The following is a 22,163-nucleotide window of genomic DNA, read 5'->3' as shown; positions in this document are numbered from 1 at the left end:
CACCCAAGCTGTCCTCAGCGTCAGGATGTCAGGCGAGCTCCGGGAAGAGGCCAGATTAGGAACTACAAGTCCCGGCAGCCCGCGCGGCTGTGGCGGACGTGGGCGCCGCGGAGGGGCGGGGCTTGACGGCCGCAGACCGACTGCGGCACCGTTCGAGTCTCCGTCGCGTCGTGCAGGTGCCGCCCAGCCGGTCCTCTCGCCGCCCGCCGCAGCAGGCACCCCCGACTGTGCCCCGGGCCTCGCACGCCGAGCCCAGGCCGCGGGCCGCAGCGGCCGGCGATGAGCGCAAGGAGCCGAAATGAGCGCAGGTGAGCGGCGGCCCGACCCTCCCTTCGGGACTCGTCTCCAGACCCCCCAGAGAGCCAGATTTAGGATGCCGCTACGCACACCCTGGGCCAGAGGGTCCCTGGGACCGGGGAGGCTTTCCCTCCTCAACCCCTTTGAATGCATTCGACCCTGAGTGACAGGTTCAGGTGAGGGGACGCGGTGCACCGCCCTGGGGCCTCTGAGCAATCACCCATGTGTGCTGCATGAACAGCATTAGAGAAGCCTGGATGGGCCTGGATGGGAGACCAGAGGCACAGATTCAATCCTGACCCCACAACCTCAGGCCCCCAGAGAAAGCTTGTCAGTGGCCAGGTCCAAGGAAGGACCACACCCTGCATGGCCCCCATGCCAGGCTGAGTGTCTTAGGCTGGAACCGAAATCCCATTTCTAGACCTCTGCTACCTGCTAGTTGCTAGCTAGCGTGCCCAGCCTCCAGCCTCTCTCTCCCAGCATGTCCCTGGCCCAGTACACTGTCCCCCATCCTACAGTGCCTTAGGAGAGGGAGGGAAAAGAATGGGGGGGGGGGCCTTGTGATTAGAACGCTTGCCCATCATGCACCAGACCCCGGGTCTGCGCCTGAGCAGAGTCTCTAGATTCTAGAGTCTAGCCAAAGACCTCCCAGGTGCACACCCACCCAGCCTGATGGAGGCCGGGAGCTCCTAGCCATCGGAGAGCCACCAGAAGTAGATGCTGGTGCCCTGGGTCACTGGCAGATCTGCAGCAGGAAGCTGAGCCTTCCGCAGGAAATAAGAGGTTCCCAAATGGCTTTGACTCTGGTCCCTCTGCCTTACAGTGCTGGTGCGGCTGCCCCGGGCCTGTGAACTCGCCCCAAGCCTTGTCCCTGGGTTCATGGCTGTGTGCCTTTGTATATGCTGTTGGTCTCTCTTGGCCTGCCTTTTCTGGGGCTTTGTGTTTATGATACTGGCTACCAAACCCAGGCCTTGTGCTCTCCTCTTGAGCTATATTGCAGTCTTGGGACCTTACTTTATTTATTTTTTATCTTGAAAAATTTATTTTAGAAATTGTAATAGTGTAGGGGGTGGTGGTCACAGGTTGTGAGACCCGATGTGGGTGCTGAGACGCACGTTGGGACCCTCTGGAAGAGCAGACTGCTCTCTTAACTGCTGAGCCCTTTCTCCAGCCCCATTATCCTTTTGTTTTGTTTTGTTTTGTTTTTCGAGACAGGGTTTCTCTGTGTTGTTTTGGAGCCTGTCCTGGAACTTGCTCTGTAGACCAGGCTGGCCTCGAACTCACAGAGATCCGCCTGCCTCTGCCTCCCGAGTGCTGGGATTAAAGGCGTGCGCCACCAACGCCCGGCTCAGCCCCATTATCCTTATTTCTTGTGATCATGGTCTCATAGCCCAGACTGGCCTTAAATGCAATATGTAATTGAGGACAACCTTGAACTCCTGATCTTCTGCCTCCATCTCTCCAGTGGTGCGCTTACAGTCAGGGGCCACGAAACCTAGCTCTCATTTTAAATATTTTCTAAATTGTATTATTGCTTTATGTGTCCGGTCACACATGTGCCACAGCCTGTGTGTACAGTCAGAGGACTTTTCCACCATGGGTCCCAGGCATGGAATCCAGGCCGTCAGGATGGTGTAGACGGTGCGGTTACCTGTTGGAGCATTGTTGCCGCCACCCCTCCCCCATGTTAGATGCGACTCCTAATCTGTTCACTTTACCAGGCCGCTGGCAGCGAGGGTGAATTAAAGGCCGTGTTCATCACAGCCAATCATTCCAGCTTCCCCATTTGAGGCCACACGATTCTGGGCTTGGATCTTAACAACTCTGTTCCTCAGTTTCCCCGCCTTCGAGGGAGCAGTCCCTCCCTCAGAGCGCTGAGGTGAACTACAGTGTTGCCATTGCCACTGCTGCCTGAAGGCCCTCAGGCCACCTTGGCTAACTCCGGAGATTAGGGATAGCTCACCGAGCTCTCAGAGCTCACAGCCTATGCAAGCCAGCTTGAGGCCGCCTGACTGGTGAGCTCTAAGGCACCTTCCCTCGACAGGTGAGCCGTGGCTAAGCCTGGCCAAGTGCTTTAAAGACGTCCTGTGTTCCTGCCAGACAGTGCACTGGGCGTGGCCCTTCTGGTTGGGCACCCTGGGGGTTTCCTCAGCTGTGACTTCCTCGTTTGGCAAGCTGCTTTCCCTCCTTCCCAGGTTGGCTTTGAGCATCCTTGTGAAATCGTGGGCGTCCAGATTAGATCCTGGGGGCTAATGGAAGGACTCTTTAAGAAGAGGCTAGAGGGGCTGGAGAGATGGCTCAGAGGTTAAGAGCACTGGCTGTTCTTCCAGAGGTCCTGAGTTCAATTCCCAGCAACCACATGGTGGCTCCGAACCATCTGTAATGAGATCTGGTGCCTCTTCTGGTCTGTGGGCATACATGCAGGCAGAACACTGTATACATAATAAATATAAATAAATCTTTAAAAAAAGAAAAAGAAGAGGCTAGAGATGAGGGGCACAAGGGGACTGACCCATAGTCTCTGCTCTGCAGTGTGTGGGTCCATTCATTCATTCATTCATTCATTCATTCACTCACTCACTCACTCACTCAGTGCTGGCTGCAGCAGCAGGTGCTGTGAGTAGTCCAGAAACGGATGAGAGAGGATGACCATGGGGACAGAGGACTTTGAGGAAGACAGGCCCTTGGCACAGTGGCTGTGGGAGACTCAGAGGCCGTCCCCCAACACTCACAGGTGGATTTGGGTTAGATGATCCACTCAGTGTTGGCTCTGTGACTTCTTTATCAGTCTGAGCCCATCCAGCTGGTGCCCCAAGGGCCTCAAGCCACAGGAAGGAGCTGACTTTCAGACCTGGAGGCCAGGTTCCTTTCTGGTGATGAGAAAAGAGAGGCCAGCCCGGGAAATGGGTCAAAGGAGTGTCCACGCCCTAGTGGGAAGCCACTCGCCTGCACCAGCCTCAAAGGCTTCAGACATCCTCTGGCTGAGGATCTCTCTCTCTCTCTCTCTCTCTCTCTCTCTCTCTCTCTCTCTCTCTCTCTCTCTCTCTCTCTCTCTCTCTCTCTCTCTCACCAGCTGCATCGCTGCACACACTAATCACCTTAGAGATTGGAAATGGAAGCCCAGAGAGGCTGGGGCACCTGCTTTATGAATCATAGCTTGGCAGAGAGTACAGTCGATGCCGGAGACATTAAATATGGTTCTTGGGCAGGGTACCTCCCCACACCTGTTTCCCAGCCATAGAATAGAAAGTTGTGCATGTTTGGTAGGTTTGTGTGGAGGAATAAGGTGATTGTATAGCCTTGGTCAGCCCTTTGAGATCCGAAAGGTGCTGCTGCCCAGCCACTGGAGGGTGGGGGAGCCCCCAGCTCTGGCATCGTAGGCAGATGAAGGGCTCTAGCAGAAAAGGGCTGTAGCTGCTGTAGCCAAGAACCTGGGAACCTCTTACTGAAATCCCTGTCCTGAGGTCAGGTCCCCTCCGTGAGAGCCAGGCTGCTCCTTAGGGCCAAGGGACGGAAATGATGCTCTTCCTGGCTGGCCCGGCCCTCACGCCACGGTCTGTCTGTCCATCTTCTGGAGGCCAGTGCCTTCCTAGAGCACACTGCATCATCAGTCATTGGTGTTCCGTGGAAGGTGGAGAGACCCGCAGGTGGTCTCGGGTTCAGCTGTTTTCTGGGCCCTCAAAGAGGCCTCAGGTGGTGCAGCACAGTCAGTTCCTGACTGTTCCCTGTAGCTGTGAAAGCCCAGGGCTCAGGCCTCCTGGCCTCACGGGCCTCTGTACCCTAACCCTATTTCCTTATGTGCCTCCATCCTAGGAGGATTAAGAACAGCTATGGCACGTGGGAAGTAAACTCTTCCTTCAGACCTGGTTGCCTCACCCAGATTTGTCTTTGTACAGGACCAATAAATCCATTGTTTAATTACAAAAACAAATCCAGTATGAAACCAGCCTGCCTGGGCATGTCTCCTGGAGCTCCCAGAGCCTTGCTGTGTAATCTTGGGCAAGTTACTTAACCGCTCCCTTTTCTTTAAAATGGAGAGAGGAGGCTGAGAGGATGGCTCAGTGGGTAAAATGCTTGCTATGTAAGTATGAGGATCGGAGTTCGAATCCCCACACTGACATAAAAGCTGAGCACAGTCACACACATCTGGAATTCCAGTGCTGCGGAGACACAGACAGGAGAGTCCTGGAGGCACTCTCTGGCCAGCCAGCCTAGAATAATTGGTGAGTTCTGGGTTCAGGGAGCGAGCCTGTCTCAAATGAAGTAAGAGGGAGAATAACAGAGTAAGATTCTCAGCGTCTACTAATGGAGCATGGGGGGGTGTATGAGAAAGAGAGAGAGAGAATACACCTGGCGTGTACTTGCACACACAAAACACACCTACACACAAATAATGAAAAATAAAACGGAGCTGTACCTGGCAGAATAGTTTTGATAGCCGTGTAAGAAGGGCTGGGAACAGGCCCACATGTAATTAGCCACCAGGCCTCAAGCACGGGAGGCCCTGCCGTCTGCCTCTGAACCACAAACCCAGCCTGACAGGTCAGCATTCTTTAATGTTCTGGGAGAAACAGCAGAAGCCTCAGCCCACAGAGACTCAGCAGCTGAGAGACTAGGAAGGCTGTGGCTACAGCTTCTGTGACATGAAAAGTCGGGCTGGTCTGGTAGAAACATCTAGAAGGACTCGTGCCCTGCAGGGGTGGGGAGTTGGGAGGAAAGGGCTCCACCCCAGCAGCTGGTGCCAGTCCCTGCTCCTGACATGATCAGTGTGGACTTGACACTGTAGGGACTCTTGACTCTAGACCTGAGCTGGACACCAGGGCTGAATGAGGACAGCCCCAGCCCCGGCCCCAGTCTGCAGGTAGCACAGGTGGCAGCGAGGAAGGGAACACGTGTGAAATGTAGTGCCCCAGGCAAGCCGCAGGACAGGTGTGCAGCGAAATTAGGTGCCTCTCTGGCCAGACACATGAGAGCCAATGGGCAGTCGGTTCAGAGTGGCCAGGCTTGCCAGGCTACAGCCAATGGGCAGTCGGTTCAGAGTGACCAGGCTTGCCAGGCTTCAGGAGGAAGGGGCAGCCTGGTGCTGGAGTGGCTGGCCCAGCACTGGTTCCATTCCCAGCACTGAAAACCAGGAAAAAAGCCGGGCGTTGGTGGCGCATGCCTTTAATCCCAGCACTCGGGAGGCAGAGGCAGGCGGATCTCTGTGAGTTCGAGACCAGCCTGGTCTACGAAAGCTAGGTCTAGGACAGCCTCCAAAGCCACAGAGAAACCCTGTCTCGAACCCCCCCCAAAAAAAGAACTCTCCCTTCTGTGACCTTTTCCCTTTCCGTCCACAGACAGCAGCCCGCTCACGGGCAGCACGCCCCCCAGCTATGGGACCCTGATGACAGGGACATCAATAGATCCCCTCAGCTCCTCAGTTTCATCCGTGGTAAGTAGTGCTGGAGGATGGAGTGGCCCTCTGGCCTGCCCCCGCACCCTGGCTTCTGTCCTGCCCCTGCCTGCCGCCCCTGCCTGCTGCCCCTGCTTCACTGGCCCCGTCACCTGCATCCACAGAGGCTCAGCGGCTACTGTGGCAGTCCATGGAGGGCCATCGGCTATCACGCCGCGGTCTGGATGCTGGCCGGGATCCCTTGGCTGCTATTCCGCTGGAAGCCCTTGTGGGGCGTGCGCCTGCGCCTGAGGCCATGCAGCCTGGCCCACGCCGAAACACTCGTTATAGAAACAAGAGACAAAGAGGTGAGCGGGACCGCCCGGGGCTGAGCAAGGGTGGTGGGATGCTGGGATGCTCAGTCCAACCATCACTGGACCTTGGAGGGGGCTGGGGAGGAGGCAAGCCTTCATCTTCCTGTTTGGACCCCACCCCCACCCCAGTGTGGGCAGTGGACAGAGGCAGGCCAGGTGTGGCTCCCTTATAATCCTGTAGCTGCTTTTACCTTTAGAAAATACTTCATTAGTTTCCATAATCAAACCCACAAAGAGAAGCCCTTACCTAGAGCTGGAGACAGCTCTGGATGGGAGCTTCAGTTAGGGTGTCTACTGCTGGTGATGAACACCGTGACCAAAAAGCAACCTGGGGAGGACAGGCTAGCTCACTTCCACATGGCAGTCTACCATCAAAGGAAACGGGAAAACCACGAGGAAGGAACCTTGAGCCAGGACCTGAAGCAGACGCCATGGGGGATCCCTGCTTTCGCTCCCCATGGCTTGCTCAGCTCAGTCTGCTCTCTTGTACCATCCAGGACCACAGGCCCAGGATGGCCCTTCCCCCAGTGGGCTGGGCCCTCCCATGTAATCATTAATCCGTGAATCAAAAAAGTGCTCCACGGGCTGCCCACAAGCCAATGTAATGGGGGCATTTTCTCCAACGGAGGTTTCCACATCACAAATGACTCTAGCTCATGTCAAATTGACAAAAAACAAAAAAAACCTAACCAGAACCATGGATAAGGGCGCTTGCTGCACAAGCATGAGACCTGAATTCAGATCTCTATTTAAAAGCTGCGTATGGTAGCCCAAGTGCTTATAACCATAGGGCCAGGGGTGAGGGGGCAAAGACGGCAAGGTCTCTGGGGCTCACTGACCTCCAGTCTACCGCCAGGCTCCAGGAGTGACCCTGACTCAAGGCGGTGAGGCAGAGACAGTAGAGCCAGGTGGTGTCTGTGTGCACACATGTGCACTGCCACACACGTGCGTGTACACCGTGCTCATATGCATGAAGACTACTGCATATAATGTACTCTCTCTCTACGTGGAGACCCCTGTATCTTTGACCTTCCACCTGGCTATGGGGCTGCCCCGAAGGATTTGGGGGGACGGGGCTTCCTCAACACTGAAGTTACACCTCTGTATTCCAGGGTAGCTCCAGGCAGCTCTTCACAGTCCAGGTGCAGACTGAGGCTGTTGGCGAGGGCAGGTGAGCTGGAAGGTGTCCTGTCCCAGGGGGGCATCGGAGGAGAGGCTTGGGCGGCTCCTGGAGCTGTGGAGTAACTCCCAACTCTCCCCAGCCTGGAGCTGCCCCCACAGGCCCAGGCAGAGGAAGGCCGAAGTCGGATGGCTGTGGGGGTGGCAGCGGAGGCCACATGGAAGGACACCACCCCGCTGCACAGGCAGAAGGAGGCCGTGAGTGGCCAGCCGGGCTCCCCCTGGCCTTGTCTGGGCATCTGGGTCACGCTCTGTGTGGGAGGACTGGGCTCAGGGTTCTCTGTGTCCCTCCGGCTCTCTGTGGTCCCAGAGGTCTGGGAGGCTATCAGACTTCCAAGTGTCTCTGTGCTGTGACGCTGTCCCCGTCCCCTCCCTGTCTTCTGTCTGTGGATGTTCCTTGACCCCAGGCCACCTCCCACTGGCCTCTCCTTTCCCACCCAGAAGCAAGTGCTGCGCTATTACCTGCTCCAAGGCCAACGCTATGTCTGGATAGAGACCCAGCAAGCCTTCTGCCAAGTCAGGTAGAGGCCCCAGCGTGCCACACCATCTCCAGCAGGGTGGGTTTGGGTACCGGTCATGGCAGGACTGGCTTAACCTGGGCTACTCTCAGCTCCCCTTAAGCCTCGGGCAGTTCACCAAGCCTCTCTCAGCTGGGAGTTGCTTCCTGTAAATGGGGGTGAGGTACATCTCATCTCAAAGAGTCATTTTGAAGGTACATCTGCCAGGCACCACGCCCCAGGCTCTGACTCCCATGGTGCACTGGGGTTGAGCCCTTAGAAGCAGAGCTCCAGATGAGGGTGAAGGAGGCATTGGTCTAGAAGGTGACCCTGGACAGCCCTGGGGAAGTGCCAGTGGGGGCTGTCCAACTTTGTTACCTCAAGAATACCAGGGTTACCCTGAGCAGCGTGGAGCACACACCTCAGGGATGGCAGACAAGAGCCTTCAGCTCCCAGCTGTGAAATGTGAGCTGTTCCTAGGAAAGGTGGGGTCAGCCACACTTGGGTCTTTTTGCCTGCCACACAGCCAGGACAGCCCTTGGGTAAACGTAGGTGTTTGCAGGGGAAGACAGGCTCCCGTCAGCCTTTGCTGCAAGGTAGTGGCAGGAACAAAACTCACTGCCATGCAATGACATCTCAGCTACCCACAGCCCAATGAGGTGGGTGTGTCTACTGCCCCCATTTTGCAGATGAGAAAACAGAGGCACAGAAAGAGTAAGTGACTTGCCTAAGGTATCGTCGGTGTAAAAGTTTTTATCACTGGCTAGAGCATACCCACCCCATTGCTGTCCTTCCTTAGTGAGGCGGTTTGTGGCCTAATCACAGGAGTAGGTAAACTGAGTTCTCTCCTCAGGGTGTAGTGTGACTGAGGGGACCTGAGAGGCCTGGAACCCCAAGTTCTCAGCCTACAGAGGACGAGTCAGAGCTCAGGCCCTGTCCCCCATTTAGTGTCTCTTCCCCACCCTCGCCAGCCTCCTGGACTATGGCCGCACCTGTGATGACATCCTCTGCTCCCGCTCCGGCCTCAGCCTCCAGGACCAAGCTGTGAGGTACGTGCTCCCTCGCCCCAGGGGCCCCACCTGGCCCTCCTTCTCACACTGCTGTCTGCCAGTTGTACCTTCTCAGGCCTTGGTTTCCCCAGTGGAAAGTGGGGTCGTTGACACCCAGGAACAGCTCGGTTGCCTCCCTTACAGGAAGACCATTTACGGCCCCAATGTGATTGGCATTCCTGTCAAGTCCTACCTGCAGCTACTGGTGGATGAGGTAAAGGACCCTGGCGTCCAGCTTGTCCTTATCCAAGTAGGGGTCAGTGACAGGCAGCCCAGACTCGAGTGTACTCAGCCCGAGAGCCCAGGTTGAGGATGGGGAGGGCCGTTGCAGAGTTTAGCCTGCAGAGGGCTGCAGCAGAGCCAGCGGCGGTCACAGCCTCGGGCCAGCAGGCCAGCATCAGAACCGTCCTGCCCCAGAGCCCAGTCCCACACTCGCTTCCTGTCAGTGCTGTGAATGGGAATAAGGATGGGGACCAGACAGTGTGTCCTCTCAGGAGGAAGCCAGGCCTCAGGGCAGGGCAGGACAGGACTGGGACACGGTCACACATAGCCAAAGGGACCACCTCTACCTGGAAACCATGCCCTAGCCTTCTATAAACTCCCGCCCAACACTCACGCTCTGTGTTGTCTGGTGTCTCCGTCTCTGCTTCTGGTGGTGGCTCTACCTTGCGGCACCGTCCTCACCATTGTGTGGCACTTAGAAAGTGTGGCAGGGTCTGATGTGTCTGGGGACAAGCGCCTGTGTCCTCCTCACTTCAGCTGGGGCTGTTGGGTAGAGGGAACCAGGAGCGGGCCTAGGCAGGACGAGCCAGGAGCGGGCCTAGGCAGGATGAGCCAGGAGCGGGCCTAGGCAGGACACTGGTTTGGCTTTGCTTGGGACGGCCACCCAGCTGTCTCTGAGCTGCCCAGGGATGCAGTGTTTACGTCTCTCCCCCCTCCTCCAGGCACTGAACCCCTACTACGGATTCCAAGCCTTCAGCATCGCGCTGTGGCTGGCCGACCACTACTACTGGTATGCCCTCTGCATCTTCCTCATCTCGGCCGTCTCCATCTGCCTGGCTCTGTACAAGACCAGAAAGGTGAGAGTGAGTGGCCAGGCAGGGCTGGGCAGGGTAACCCCAAGGGGCCACCACCCACTCAGCCCCTCTCGTCCCTCTGTCCCAACAGCAAAGCATGACTCTGAGGGACATGGTCAAGCTGTGTGTACGGGTGCAGGTGTGTCGGCCAGGAGGAGGTGAGGAGCAGGCAGGCGGGAGGGAGGCTGGGCACCGCGGGCAGCAGGGAGACTGGCTCTCACTGACCCCCTCTGCCCACAGATGAGTGGGTGGACTCCAGCGAGCTGGTGCCTGGGGACTGTCTGGTGCTGCCCCAGGAGGGCGGGGTGATGCCATGCGACGCTGTTCTGGTGGCTGGCGAGTGCGTGATCAACGAGAGCTCCTTGACGGGTGAGCCTGGCGGTTGTAGACTATTAATTTAATTAATTAATTTACGGTGTGTCGCTTTGGTTTGCGCCCTGGAACATTTGTTTAGTGATGCGAAGATGTGTTTGGTTAAATAAAATTCACCCGTGGTCAGGAGGCTGGGTCAGCAGCTAGCTGGCAGGCAGCTGTAGGGAGGAGCCAGGTGGAGAAGGGTTTCTAAGGAAGAAGATAGAGTAAGGGGAGGAGGACATCAGGGTCAGCCACTCAGCCAGCCAAGTAAGGATAAAAGCCCAGAGGGAAAGGGTAGACGGGATAATTTAATGATAAGAAAAGTTGGTAGGAAACAAGGCCAAGGATACAGAACTAAGAATAGCTGGGCGGTGGTGGCGCACGCCTTTAATCCCAGCACTGGGGAGGCAGAGGCAGGTGGATCTCTGGGAGTTTGAGGCCAGCCTGGTCTACAAAGTGAGTTCCAGGACAGGCTTCAAAACAATACAGAGAAACCCTGTCTCAAAAAAAAAAAGTAATAATAAGCCCCTGTGTGTGATTTACTTGGGAGCTGGGTGGCGGGCCCCCAAAGAGTACAAAACAGAGTGAAAAATAACAACACCCAGTTTGCTTCAGGCCCGGAGCCCTTCCCTGCCATCCAGACCTCTGCCTCTCACCAGAAGCTTTAGTTTGAGTTTTGCTTTTGCTTTCAAGCGACAATCCTGGCTTCAGCACTTGCTAACCATATACCTTTAAACACTCAGTGCCTCAGTTTCCCCACCTGTAAAATGTGGTTGGCAGTCACTGTACGTCAGCCCCTGCTAGTTGACAGACTCTAAACCATGCAGGAGAGCGTGGCTCATGAGCCAGGGTCCCTGCCTGTGCCCTGTCTCCTCCACACGAGGCGTAGGAAGCCATGGCGCAAGTGGGTGGTGACTGGTGTACTCCCAAGTCTCCAACCAGTGCACATGGCAACGCCAGGAGAAGCCGCCTGTGTTTCTCTCAGTGTCTACAAGATTCGCGCAAGAGCCCATCACAGGCTCACACCTGTGATCCCAGCACTCGGGAGGATGACTAGGTCCGAGCCAGCCTGAGTTAAAAGTATGATGAGAGTGGATGGTTGTTTCCAAGGAACATTCTGGCCTACAGTTTTCTGTTGTTGTTTCTGTGTGTTTGTGGCATATGGTGCTAGCTTTTGAGTCCAGGACCTTACGTTGCCCTGTATTTTAATCTTGGTTACTTTTTTGTTTTTGTTTTGTTGTTGTTGTTGTTGTTTTGTTGTTTCGAGACATGGTTTCTCTCTGTAGTCCTGGCTGCCTTAGAACTAGCTCTGTAGACCAGGTTGGCCTGGAACTCAGAGATCCGCCTGCCTCTGCCGCCCCCCCCCCCAGGATTAAAGGCGTGTGCCACTTTACCTGACTCCTTTAGTTACTTCTCTATCACTGTGACAAAACACCATAACCAGGCCAACTTGCAAAGGTATGGCGGCAGAAACAGATGAGGGCTCATGGTTTTTTTTTCCCTAACATTTATTATGTAAACAGTGTTCCTCCTGCATGTATGTCTACACACCAGCAGAGGGCACCAGATCTCATTACAGATGGTTGTGAGCCACCTTGTGGTTGCTAGGAATTGCACTCAGGACTTCTGGAAGAGCAGCCAGTGCTCTTAACCTCTGAGCCATCTCTCCAGTTTGAGAGTTCACATCTTGATCACAAGTAGGGGGGAGGAAGGGAGGGAGAGACAGAGACAAAAAGCATGAGCACACTGGGAATGGCTGGAGGATTTTGAACTCTAAAAGCCCACCCCCAGTGACACACCTTCTCCAACAAGGCCACACCTCCTAGTCCTTCCCAAGCAGTTCCACCCACTGGAGAGCAAGGATGCAAACATGAGTCTAAGGGGTCATTCTCACCCAAGCTAGGCAGTAGCTTACCACTGAACAACACTGCCCACTCCCTCATCTTCACTTTCTCTTTAAGTCAGAGTGTCACCAAGTTGCCAAGGCTAGCTCTGAATTCACTCTGTAGTCCCAGTAGGCTTCAAACTTGTAATCCTCCTGCCTCGGCCTCCTGAAAAGCTAGGATTACAGTGCTGCACCCTCTGACCCAGCTTTGGGTTTGACCTGTATAATAAGCTGATGAAATCAAACACAGTTGTAATCCCAGCACTCAGGACACAGAAGCAGGGTCACCCTAAGTTAAGAGTCCAGCCTGGGCTACACAATGAGATTCCATCTCAAAACATTGACAACCACAAAACCCTCAAAAAAAGAAACAAAAAAGAGAAAAAGGTACCTGGCAGTCTGTGGTGGTGCCCGCCTTTAATCCCAGCACTGGGGAGGCAGAGGCAGGCGGCTCTCTGAGATATCTAGGCCACCCTGGTCTATAGAGCCAGTTCTAAGGCAGCCAAGGCTACACAAAGAAACCATGTCTCAAAAAACAAAACAAAAAGAGCAAAAGGACTAGGCATTGTGGCATATACCAGTAACCCAGCACTTGGGAAGTTGGAGTAAAGGGATCAGGAGTTTAAGGTCATTGACTACATAGTAAGTTTGAGGCTAGCCTGTGCTACATGAAAACCTGTATAAAAGTCTGGCTGTCTGTGGACTATCCCATACCTGCCTCATCAGAGGGATGCAGGCAGAGCCTAGGCTGCTCTGAGTCCCCCTAGAAATATACATGCTCTAGATACCCTGCTCTCACAGGAACTCAATAATGGAGTCTCCTTTGCCAGGCAGCCTGCCCAGGGCTTTGTAGGGACGACAGACACCCCCATGCAAAGATCCTTATTAGTCAGATGGTAACTGAGTGTGATGGCACGCATCTTTAATGCCAGCACTCGGGAAGCAGAAACAGGTGGATGCTGGTGAGTTCGAGGCAGCCTGGTCTATGTGGTGAGACCTTGTCTCAAATCAAAACAACACAAAAAAATAAGATATGACCAATTGCGGTGACTCCCACCGGCAATTTCCAGGACTCTAAAAACTATGTCAGGAAGTTTAGAAGTTTGAGGCCAGCCTCGTTACATAGCAAGTAAAATCCGCAAAATAATATGTGGTACACTAACTCCCAGCAGGAGAAGAGCTTCCCAAACCCTGGCCCTCAGTGTGTGCACATACTGGCACTGGCTGGTCCAACTCCCCAGAGCAGGTTCCTGGTAACCAGTTGCTTCCCGTCAGGATTGCCTCACGGTCTCGACTCCTCTTCCCTCTCTCTCTGCCCTCTCTGCCTGCCTCCCTCTCACTGCCCACCCAGTCACAGAGTTAAGTGTGGCTTCAGAATGGTCGTGGGCAGCTCTTAGCTCTGTGGGTGGGAAGGAGCATCCCGAAGGCCCCTAATGGACATCATGCAATGTCCCTCCCAGGGGAAAGCATCCCAGTGCTGAAGACAGCCCTGCCAGAGGGGCCCAAGCCCTACTGCCCAGAGACCCACCGGCGGCACACACTCTTCTGCGGGACCCTCATTCTGCAGGCCCGGGCCTACCTGGGACCCCGTGTCCTAGCCGTGGTGACCCGGACAGGTACCTATCTGGAGGTGGGGAGGAGTGCTGAGCTCAGCCCATGTAGGAGCAGTGGCACAAGGCAGGACAGGACCTGGAGCCCTGGGCCCCTGTGCAGTTGTGACTAGTCCACCCAGTTGGCCTTTTATGTTCCATCTTCTTTTTTAATTTTACATGTGTGGGTGTTTTGCTGTATGTTTGTCTGCGCATATGCATGCCTGGTGCCTGCAGAGCCCAGAAGAGGGTGTTGGATCCCTTGGAACTGGAGTTACAGATAGTTGTGAGCTGTCATGTGGTCCTGGGCAGTGAACTCGGGTCCTTTGGCAGGTCAGCCAGTGCTCTTAAGCACTGAGCCATCTCTCTAGCCCTCAATCCTCATCCGAACAAAAGTTGGGGCAGACTGTAAGCAAGCTCTGCAGTGTTTGGAGGAGACAGCAGGTCCTTCTGTGGGTGGGGCAGGGACTTCGTCCTCTGCGAGAAGGGAAACCACCCATTTGAGAGGCTGCCCACTAAGTCCACTTCTAAAATCCTTATGGGGGACCCGGTGGCATGGTGACCCGCCTTTACTCCCAGCACTGGAATGACAGAGTTAGGTAGACCTCTGTGAGTTTGAGGCTAGCCTGGACTACTGAGCAATTTCCAGGCCAGCAGGGCCTAAATAGTGAGACCCTGTCTAAGATAAAATGTGTGGAGGCTGCGAGCTTAAGATCCCAGCTTCTGGGGAGATGGAGGCTGAAGGATCACAAGTTACGTTCCAGTCTGGACAATTGATTGAGAGCATCAGTCAGAGTAAAAGTAAAAAAAGAGGACTGCAGAAAAGTAAAAGAGAGACTCAGAACACTCGCCTTGGTGAATGAGGGTTCAATATCCAGAACCAGGAAAGAAAATAATAATTAAAAAACAAAACTCTGTGGCGTTCGGCAAGCCTTGTGAGGTGTCATCTATGACCCCAATCCAGATGATGGCTGGCCCTGTGAATGTCGTCACCCCAGCGTGCAGGCGGCATGTGAGGGGTGGGAGGAGCTTGCCCTAGCCTCTTCTCTCTTCCTTGGTGTCCTGCCCCCAGGGTTCTGCACAGCCAAAGGGGGCCTGGTGAGCTCCATCCTGCACCCGAGGCCCATCAGCTTCAAGTTCTACAAACACAGCATGAAGTTTGTGGCCGCGCTCTCTGTCCTGGGTGAGTGGCTGTCCCCCACTCTGCTGACAGCCTCAGCTTGGGTCCAGAGTCCCGCTTACCTCTTACTGTCTCCCCAGCTCTGCTTGGCACCATCTACAGCATCCTCATTCTCTACCGAAACCAGGTAAGCCGAGGCCGGGCGGGGCCGCCTACTGGCAGGGCCTCTCCAGCCAGGCACTGTGTTCACTGTGCCTCCTGCCAGGTTCCTGTGAAGGAGATTGTGATCCGAGCTCTGGACTTGGTGACAGTGGTGGTGCCCCCTGCCCTGCCTGCTGCCATGACTGTGTGCACGCTCTATGCCCAGAGCCGACTGCGCACACAGGGCATCTTCTGCATCCACCCCCTGCGCATCAACGTGGGGGGCAAGCTGCGGCTCGTGTGCTTCGACAAGGTAGGGGACTGGCTGGCAAATCTGGGGGATGGCCACTGCAGCACACAGCCTGCTGGACCTAGACACACGTGGGCACATTCAGGGGCCGCCCTCCACAACCATCTCCTACCCATTCCTTCTCATGCCTGGCAGATAAAATACCTGAAATAACTTGTTTAAGAACCATTTCGTGCCGGGCAGTGGTGGTCATGCCTTTAATCCCAGAACTTAATCTCTGTGAGTTCAAGATCAGCCTGGTCTACAAGAGCTAGTTCCTGTACAGCCTCCAAAGCCACAGAAAGCCTGTCTTGAAACTACCGCCCCCCAAAAAAAAGGAACCATTTTGGGCCTACTGTGCTGGGCAAGCACACAGCCCTAGAGTTCAGCAGGATGAGAACAGGGGCGCTGGTGTGTGTGTATGTGTGTGATGTCCATGTGTGTGTGTGTCTGTGTGTGTGTGTGGTGTGTGTATGTGTGTGGTGTGTGTGTGTGTCCGTGTGTGTGAGTGTGTGTCCGTCCTCAGCAAGTGAACATACCGGCAGCACACCGTGTGGATAGTGGGTAGTAGAGGAGCCCAGAGCTACCTTGATGGGGCAGTGATCAGTTTCTCCTGCTGAGCACTCCGGTGGTGAGTGCAGGCAGACCAGGAGGGGAGGAACAAGTGTGTGGTTCTTTAAGGACGCAGTGAACCTGGGACACACTGAGCAGTGGTGACAACAGGGAAGGACCAGGCGGGCAGCCGGCGATGAGCAGAGGCCTCATGTTGGCCCGTCGGGGACATGAGCTAAGGAGAGAAGAGTGTGGTCAGACTCAAATAGGGTGTAGACATTGACTCCAGCAGGGACACAGGGTCTGGGCCAGGCCTCCTGTTCCTGTGGGACTTGCCTGGCCTGGGAGTGGGGAGACCAGCTCAGCAAGACGACTCAATGGAGGACTTGGCACTGTCCCTCTGCAGACAGGCACCCTCACGGAGGACGGCTTGGACGTAATGGGGGTGGTGCCCCTAAAGGGACGGATGTTGCTACCACTGGTCCCAGAGCCCCGCCACCTGCCCCTGGGGCCCCTTCTGCGAGCACTGGCCACCTGCCATGCCCTCAGCCAGCTACATGATACCCCAGTGGGCGACCCTATGGATCTCAAGATGGTGGAGTCTACAGGCTGGGTGAGGAGGCCAGGCAGGCCAGGCCCCTGCCTCAGGGCAGTTGGGCCTAAGAAATGCTGTTCCGAGTGCTCCCCTATGGTCACATCTGTAGTCACTATCAGTCATGGGAGCCACCTGCTGTGTCCTGGCAGCGCCCCCCCCCCCACCTCCCCACCTCCCCATTTTCCATCCCCCCCATCCCCCGCCCCACCCACTACCACTGGAGCCTTAGCCTAAGCTTGAAACCTGCTTCGTGGAGATTTTAATAACTTGCCCAAGATTTCCCAGCAGCTTACCAATGGGACAGCCAGAGTGTAGATTTGAGTCTGCACAGATCCGAAGTCCATGTTAACCTTTACCCCTCCAGTCGTGAAGTCTTCCATGAGTCTTAGTCCCGCTGCCCCTCTGTTCATCAAAGCCCTGGTTCCCAACCTCATTGTTTACCCCCACCCAGGTTCTAGAGGAGGGTCCAGCTGCAGACTCAGCACCAGGGACCCAGGTCTTGGCGGTAATGAGACCCCCACCAAGGGCATCCCAGCAACAGGGAGCGGTAAGCGGCAGGGGGACTGAGGCTTGGGGCCTTGGGTGGGCCCGACAGCCAGCCCCTCGGCTCTTCTCCCACCCACAGGAAGAGCCGCCAGAGCCAGTCAGCGTCCTCTGCCGTTTCCCGTTCTCCTCTGCCCTGCAGCGTATGGATGTGGTAGTGGCGTGGCCAGGGGCCCCCCAGCCTGAGGCCTATGTCAAAGGCTCCCCAGAGCTCGTGGCCAGCCTCTGCAGCCCTGAGACAGGTGAAGGGGGCAGGCCGAGTCCGCTGTTGGGTGTGAGCATAGAGTGGGGGTGGGTTCCAGCCTCTGCCCCCCCATGCCCTGATGACACCCCTACCCCACAGTACCCGGCGACTTTACCCAGGTGCTGCAGAGCTACACAGCGGCTGGCTACCGAGTTGTGGCCCTGGCTGGCAAGCCACTGCCCATTGCGCCCAGCCTTGAGGCCGCTCAGCAGCTGACAAGGTGAGCCCATCCCCGGGGTTTGTGGAGAGAGATGCTCAGCCCAGGCAAGTGCCCCATTCAGACACTGGGAGAGGGACATTGATTCCTGCCTGACCTCAGACACTGGGAGAGGGGCACTGATTCCTGCTGACCTCTGACCTCGGACTGCTAACCCTCTAGGGACGCTGTGGAGCAGGAGCTGAGCCTCCTGGGGCTGCTGGTCATGCGGAACCTGCTGAAGCCACAGACGACCCCAGTTATACAGACTCTGAGAAAGACGGGCATCCGCACCATTATGGTGACAGGTATTATAGTCCAGGGGACCTGTGAGGAGGGCACAGCCTGCCCTGTCCTGGGCAAAAAGGCGGCTTCCCAGTATCCCCTGCTGCAGCGTCTTTTCACAGTATCCATCACATGTGTCATAGTCAGATGAGGTCAAGTGTGTCCTTAAGAGCCAGGTGGGGTGTCCTCCTGGGTTGCAGCCCAGCCTTGCACCTGCTGGATCACCAGGAGGTCACCGTTCTGGGTTCCAGGTCCCTCTCTATGTGGGTAATGGTGTCAGGCTAGAAGGTTGTGACCACTTCATAAAGCAAGAAGGATTCCCACTGGGGTAAAAGGGCCTTGGCCGGCCGTTTGTCTTTCCCACACCCCAGCCCTGCGCTCGCACACAAGCATACATGTGTCATGCCCAGTCATGCAGCGTCATGCAAAGTGTAGAGCCGGAGCCCAGCCCAGTCGCTCCTCTGACTTACACTGAAGAAACAGGTCTAGGGACACGGCTAGATTGCCCAGCTCAGCCATGGTCGACAGACTTGTGGGTGGTCCACCTATAGGGATCAGGGTGACAAGGCCCCTGGACGGTGTTAGACTCCGACCCTGCCTCCCACTCCTAGGGGACAATCTGCAGACAGCAGTCACTGTGGCCCGAGGCTGTGGCATGGTGGGCACCCAGGAGCATCTGGTTATCATCCAGGCCACCCACCCTGAGCAGGGCCAGCCTGCCTCCCTTCAGTTCCTGCCACCCGAGTCCTCTGCAGCCATGAACGGGGCTAAGGTGAGGCAGACCACCAACCCTGGCTGCGGGGCACCCAGAAACCCGTTCCTCCGTGTCACCTAACCCAGCTCTCCAGGGAGGAAAGTATTCCTAAGCTGACTTTCCTGATCCCTAGGACCCTGTCCAGGCTACAGGCTGTCCCATGGAGCTGGAACCCCGGTCCCGACACCTGGCCCTCAGCGGGCCCACTTTCGCTGTCCTTCAGAAGCACTTCCCCAAGCTGCTGCCCAAGGTAGAGCTGCCCAGGGAGGGGCTCTGAGCTGCCTGCCTCTGCACACCAGTTAGGCTTCAGTCTTCCCCTCTCATACCCCAGGTCCTGCTGCAGGCCACCGTCTTTGCACGCATGGCCCCGGAGCAGAAGACAGAGCTAGTGTGTGAGCTGCAGAAGCTTCAGTGAGTGATGTGGTGGGGACGCCAGAGGGCCACCAGGGATGAGGACGTCCACCTGTCCAGGTCCTCTCCTTGGGCATTAGCGACCCTTCACCTTCCAGAAGCACCCAGGAGCTGGGCATCCTGGCATGTGCTGTAATCCCAGCATTTGGAAAGCAGAGGCAGGAGGATTGCTGCTAGTTCAAGGCCAATGTGGACTGTGTAGGGAGACTGTCTCAAACAAGCCAGCAATAAAACCAGGGCTGATGTAGCTTAGTGAGTTCCAGGTCAGCCAGGGGTACCCAGCAAAGCCCTGTCTCAGTAATAAGCGAACAAGTAAATAGTAAATAACACCTAACATGGTAAAACAAACAAACAAAAAACCAGAGGTACCTACACTGATTCCTCTGTCTGTCATGCCAAAAATAATTACATCCATTACCAAGCACCACGGTCATCAGGCCGGACGCTCCTGGGGCCTGGAGTTGTTTCACAAGCCGTATCTCCTCACCTCTCTGTCAGGTACTGTGTGGGCATGTGCGGGGACGGAGCCAATGACTGTGGGGCCCTGAAGGCCGCTGACGTGGGCATCTCACTGTCGCAGGCAGAGGCTTCAGTGGTCTCTCCCTTCACCTCCAGTATGGCCAGTATTGAGTGTGTGCCCACCGTCATCAGGTCAGACAGGCAGGGCTGGCGGGAAGGTGAGGCGGGGTCAGTCCACAGCCTGAGCCCCTGATGTCCGGCCTTGCCTCCTAGGGAGGGCCGCTGTTCTCTGGACACTTCATTCAGCGTCTTCAAGTACATGGCCCTGTACAGCCTGACCCAGTTCATCTCAGTCCTGATTCTCTATACTGTGAGCATCAGCAGGACCCCAGACCCAAGCCTGCACTCTGCCTGTGTCCCACCAGCCAGAAGTCAGGGCAGCGTGACCGTCATTTGCCTGCCATGGTCAGGCAGTGAAGCTCACACGGTTCAGAATCACTAGACATCGGTCCCTAGGAGGGGGCCACTGGCGTGTGCTAATAGCCGTCTCTAACCCCTGAAACTCCTAGTCTGCAGGAGAGAATAAGGCAGAGCCCAGGCAGGAGTGACACAGAGCCAAGACCCTGCCCTTCCCCGCTCAGAGCATGCTCTGTCCCGTCCCTCCCTCCTCCCCCCCAACCCCCAGCTACAGAAGTGCAGAGGGGAAAGAGACCACAGGGCAGCCCCTCTGCTCCGCCAGGCTGGGTTTTGCTGTATGTAAATCAACTTTCCATGCCAGACTAGGGGGCAGCACAGCATGTCCTGTATCAGACTGGGCCGTAGATCATTGGGAGCCTCTTTCACCGGGCTTGAGGTCTACCAGGGTGTTAGCTAAGGGTGCTGGATGGACGGCGGGCAGGGAGGATTCTCCTCCAGGCTCCACGAGGACGGGACCACCCTGGGGCGCTGCAGGAACTGGCCCTCAGCTTCCCCTCTGCCCTCCTACCCGCCACAGATCAACACCAACCTGGGAGACCTACAGTTCTTGGCCATCGACCTTGTCATCACCACCACGATCGCAGTGCTCATGAGCCGCACAGGCCCTGCACTGACGTTAGTGCGAGCGCGGCCACCGGGGGCACTGCTGAGCGTGCCTGTACTTGGCAGTTTGCTGTTGCAGGTGGCCTTGGTGGCTGGCATCCAGCTGGGGGGCTACTTTTTGGTCATAGCCCAGCCCTGGTGAGTAGCAGAATCCCTTGCACCAGCACTGCCCCTGCCCCTGACACCCCTCATTCTTAACCTGACCCCATCACTCTGGTCCCTAGGTTTGTGCCTCTGAACAGAACAGTGCCCGCACCCGACAACCTGCCCAACTACGAGAACACCGTGGTCTTCTCCTTATCTAGCTTCCAGTACCTCATCCTGGCTGCAGCCGTGTCCAAGGGGGCACCCTTCCGCCAGCCACTCTACACCAACGGTGCTGCCACGCGGTGGGGTGGGGGAGGTGGGCTGAGGGGTGGCAGCTGGAGTGGAGAAGGGATCCCGAGTAGAGTGTTGTGCATCTGCGTGTGGTTGTGTGTGTGTGCGTGCGTGTGAGCATGCGTCCCGGGGCGCAGCGCCATTGCTGACAGACTCCCCCACCCCCAGTGCCCTTCCTGGTGGCCCTGGCGCTCTTGGGCTCTGTCCTGGTGGGCCTCATCCTGGTCCCCGGCCTCCTGCAGGGGCCACTAGGACTGAGGAACATCGCGGACAGCTCCTTCAAGTTGCTGCTGCTGGGCCTGGTCGCCGTCAACTTTGTGGGAGCCTTCATGCTGGAGGTAGGGCCCATACTGATGCGTGCTAGAGAGGGCTGTGGAGGATCCAGGCCCAGCTGTCCCTTCACCGCATTCCCTCGCCCGCTGCAGAGTGTGCTGGACCAGTGCCTCCCAGCCTGCCTGCGCTGGTTCCGGCCTAAACGGGCCTCCAAGAAGCAATTTAAGCGGCTAGAACAGGAGCTTGCTGAACAGCCCTGGCCCACGCTGCCCATCAGCGCTCTGAGGTAGTACAGGCCTGAAGACCATGCTGGACACTGGATCCCCCTGCCCCCTGAACTGTATCTGGACCCATCTCTAGAGACAGCACCCATCAGCTCCCACAGCTCCGAAGTTGGCTGTTGTCACATTCCTGCCCGGACACTGCCTAGCCCAGCCTTCCCTGAACCCGCCCAGGGAAGTGCTGATTGTTGTCCCCCCACTTTAGACCATCCTGTGTAGAGATTGCAGCTACCAACTCCATCCAGAGCTGCTGTCAATGTAGCAAATAAAGTGATTTTCCTGCCTTGGCAACTCTGGTGTTGGATCTGGGCACTGTGGTGTATCCCACTGTCCAGCCCCATGCTCGCGCCTTTCTTGGTCACACTGGATGCCTCTTTGTTGACAGTATGCTTCTTGGTCTAGGTAGAACACATGCATACGTACAGCTTAGCCTGTTTCATGCCATCTTGTGGCCTACAACTGCAGGGTCCAACCCCATTTTATAGATGGTGGTAGCTAAACTGAGGCTTGAGGTCACAACAGTGGCTGCACTGTGGACCTCAGGTTCACTATTTCTACCCCAGCAGGAGGGAGGAGCCACGGGCTTTCCTCAAGCTGGGGCTTGGTGGAGCCTATGCCTGAGAGCCATCTCACAGGGGGCCTGTCTTCTCTCTGCCTGCCACGCCCACATCCTAGAATGTGTTTGTGGTCTGGTTCCTCAGATAAAGCCAGGCTCCAAGTCCAGGTCTCCCAGCCAGAACCACAAGCCCCGTCCCCAGGGAAGGGCGGATGCATCTGACCTCACCCCAGCAGCGGGCTGCTGGCCAGGCTCTTCTGCTCCAGAGAAGCCGTTAACTTGGCTCCTGGGCAGGGAGGACAGGAAAGGGCTGGTTCCTCTTCCTAGGCCTCCTC

The 22,163-nt window shown here is 56.3% G+C and overlaps 1 protein-coding gene across 4 annotated transcripts; it reads left to right on the top strand.

Moving 5' to 3' along the window:
- The first annotated feature begins 144 nt into the window (after nt 1-144).
- On the top strand, nt 145-21,563 carry Atp13a2 (ATPase cation transporting 13A2). 4 transcript variants are annotated; one of them, XM_013121265.3, is made up of 29 exons: nt 146-308; nt 5,634-5,728; nt 5,854-6,036; nt 7,155-7,213; nt 7,305-7,419; nt 7,663-7,742; nt 8,690-8,767; nt 8,912-8,981; nt 9,712-9,846; nt 9,935-10,001; nt 10,084-10,212; nt 13,543-13,698; nt 14,744-14,854; nt 14,932-14,978; nt 15,057-15,245; nt 16,180-16,386; nt 16,820-16,915; nt 16,994-17,153; nt 17,255-17,375; nt 17,535-17,659; nt 18,248-18,408; nt 18,524-18,640; nt 18,722-18,801; nt 19,300-19,452; nt 19,534-19,630; nt 20,255-20,478; nt 20,565-20,716; nt 20,961-21,056; nt 21,144-21,563. In XM_013121265.3, the coding sequence occupies exons 1-29, from the start codon at nt 299-301 to the stop codon at nt 21,191-21,193; spliced, it is 3,363 nt and encodes a 1,120-aa protein (XP_012976719.1). In that variant the 5' UTR covers nt 146-298; the 3' UTR covers nt 21,194-21,563. The 4 variants fall into 4 exon arrangements, with proteins under 4 accessions (XP_040613462.1, XP_012976719.1, XP_012976717.1 ...); XM_013121263.3 differs by having other exon boundaries at nt 20,887-21,056; XM_040757528.1 differs by lacking the exon at nt 16,180-16,386 and having other exon boundaries at nt 145-308; nt 20,887-21,056.
- Nucleotides 21,564-22,163: the final 600 nt, after the last annotated feature.

The sequence above is a fragment of the Mesocricetus auratus genome, unplaced genomic scaffold (assembly GCF_017639785.1).
Source record: "Mesocricetus auratus isolate SY011 unplaced genomic scaffold, BCM_Maur_2.0 Super-Scaffold_100014, whole genome shotgun sequence".
In the NCBI taxonomy this organism is placed as follows: Eukaryota; Metazoa; Chordata; class Mammalia; order Rodentia; family Cricetidae; genus Mesocricetus; species Mesocricetus auratus.
The sequence above is the reverse complement of the archived record's forward strand: the minus strand, read 5'-3'. Positions and strand labels throughout refer to the sequence as shown.

Coding starts and splice junctions, on each gene's coding strand:
- Atp13a2 (XM_013121263.3), top strand. Junction 7,214..7,304: donor GAGGCTGTTGGCGAGGGCAG/GTGAGCTGGAAG, acceptor AACTCTCCCCAG/CCTGGAGCTGCCCCCACAGG. Junction 14,855..14,931: donor GGCCGCGCTCTCTGTCCTGG/GTGAGTGGCTGT, acceptor CTGTCTCCCCAG/CTCTGCTTGGCACCATCTAC.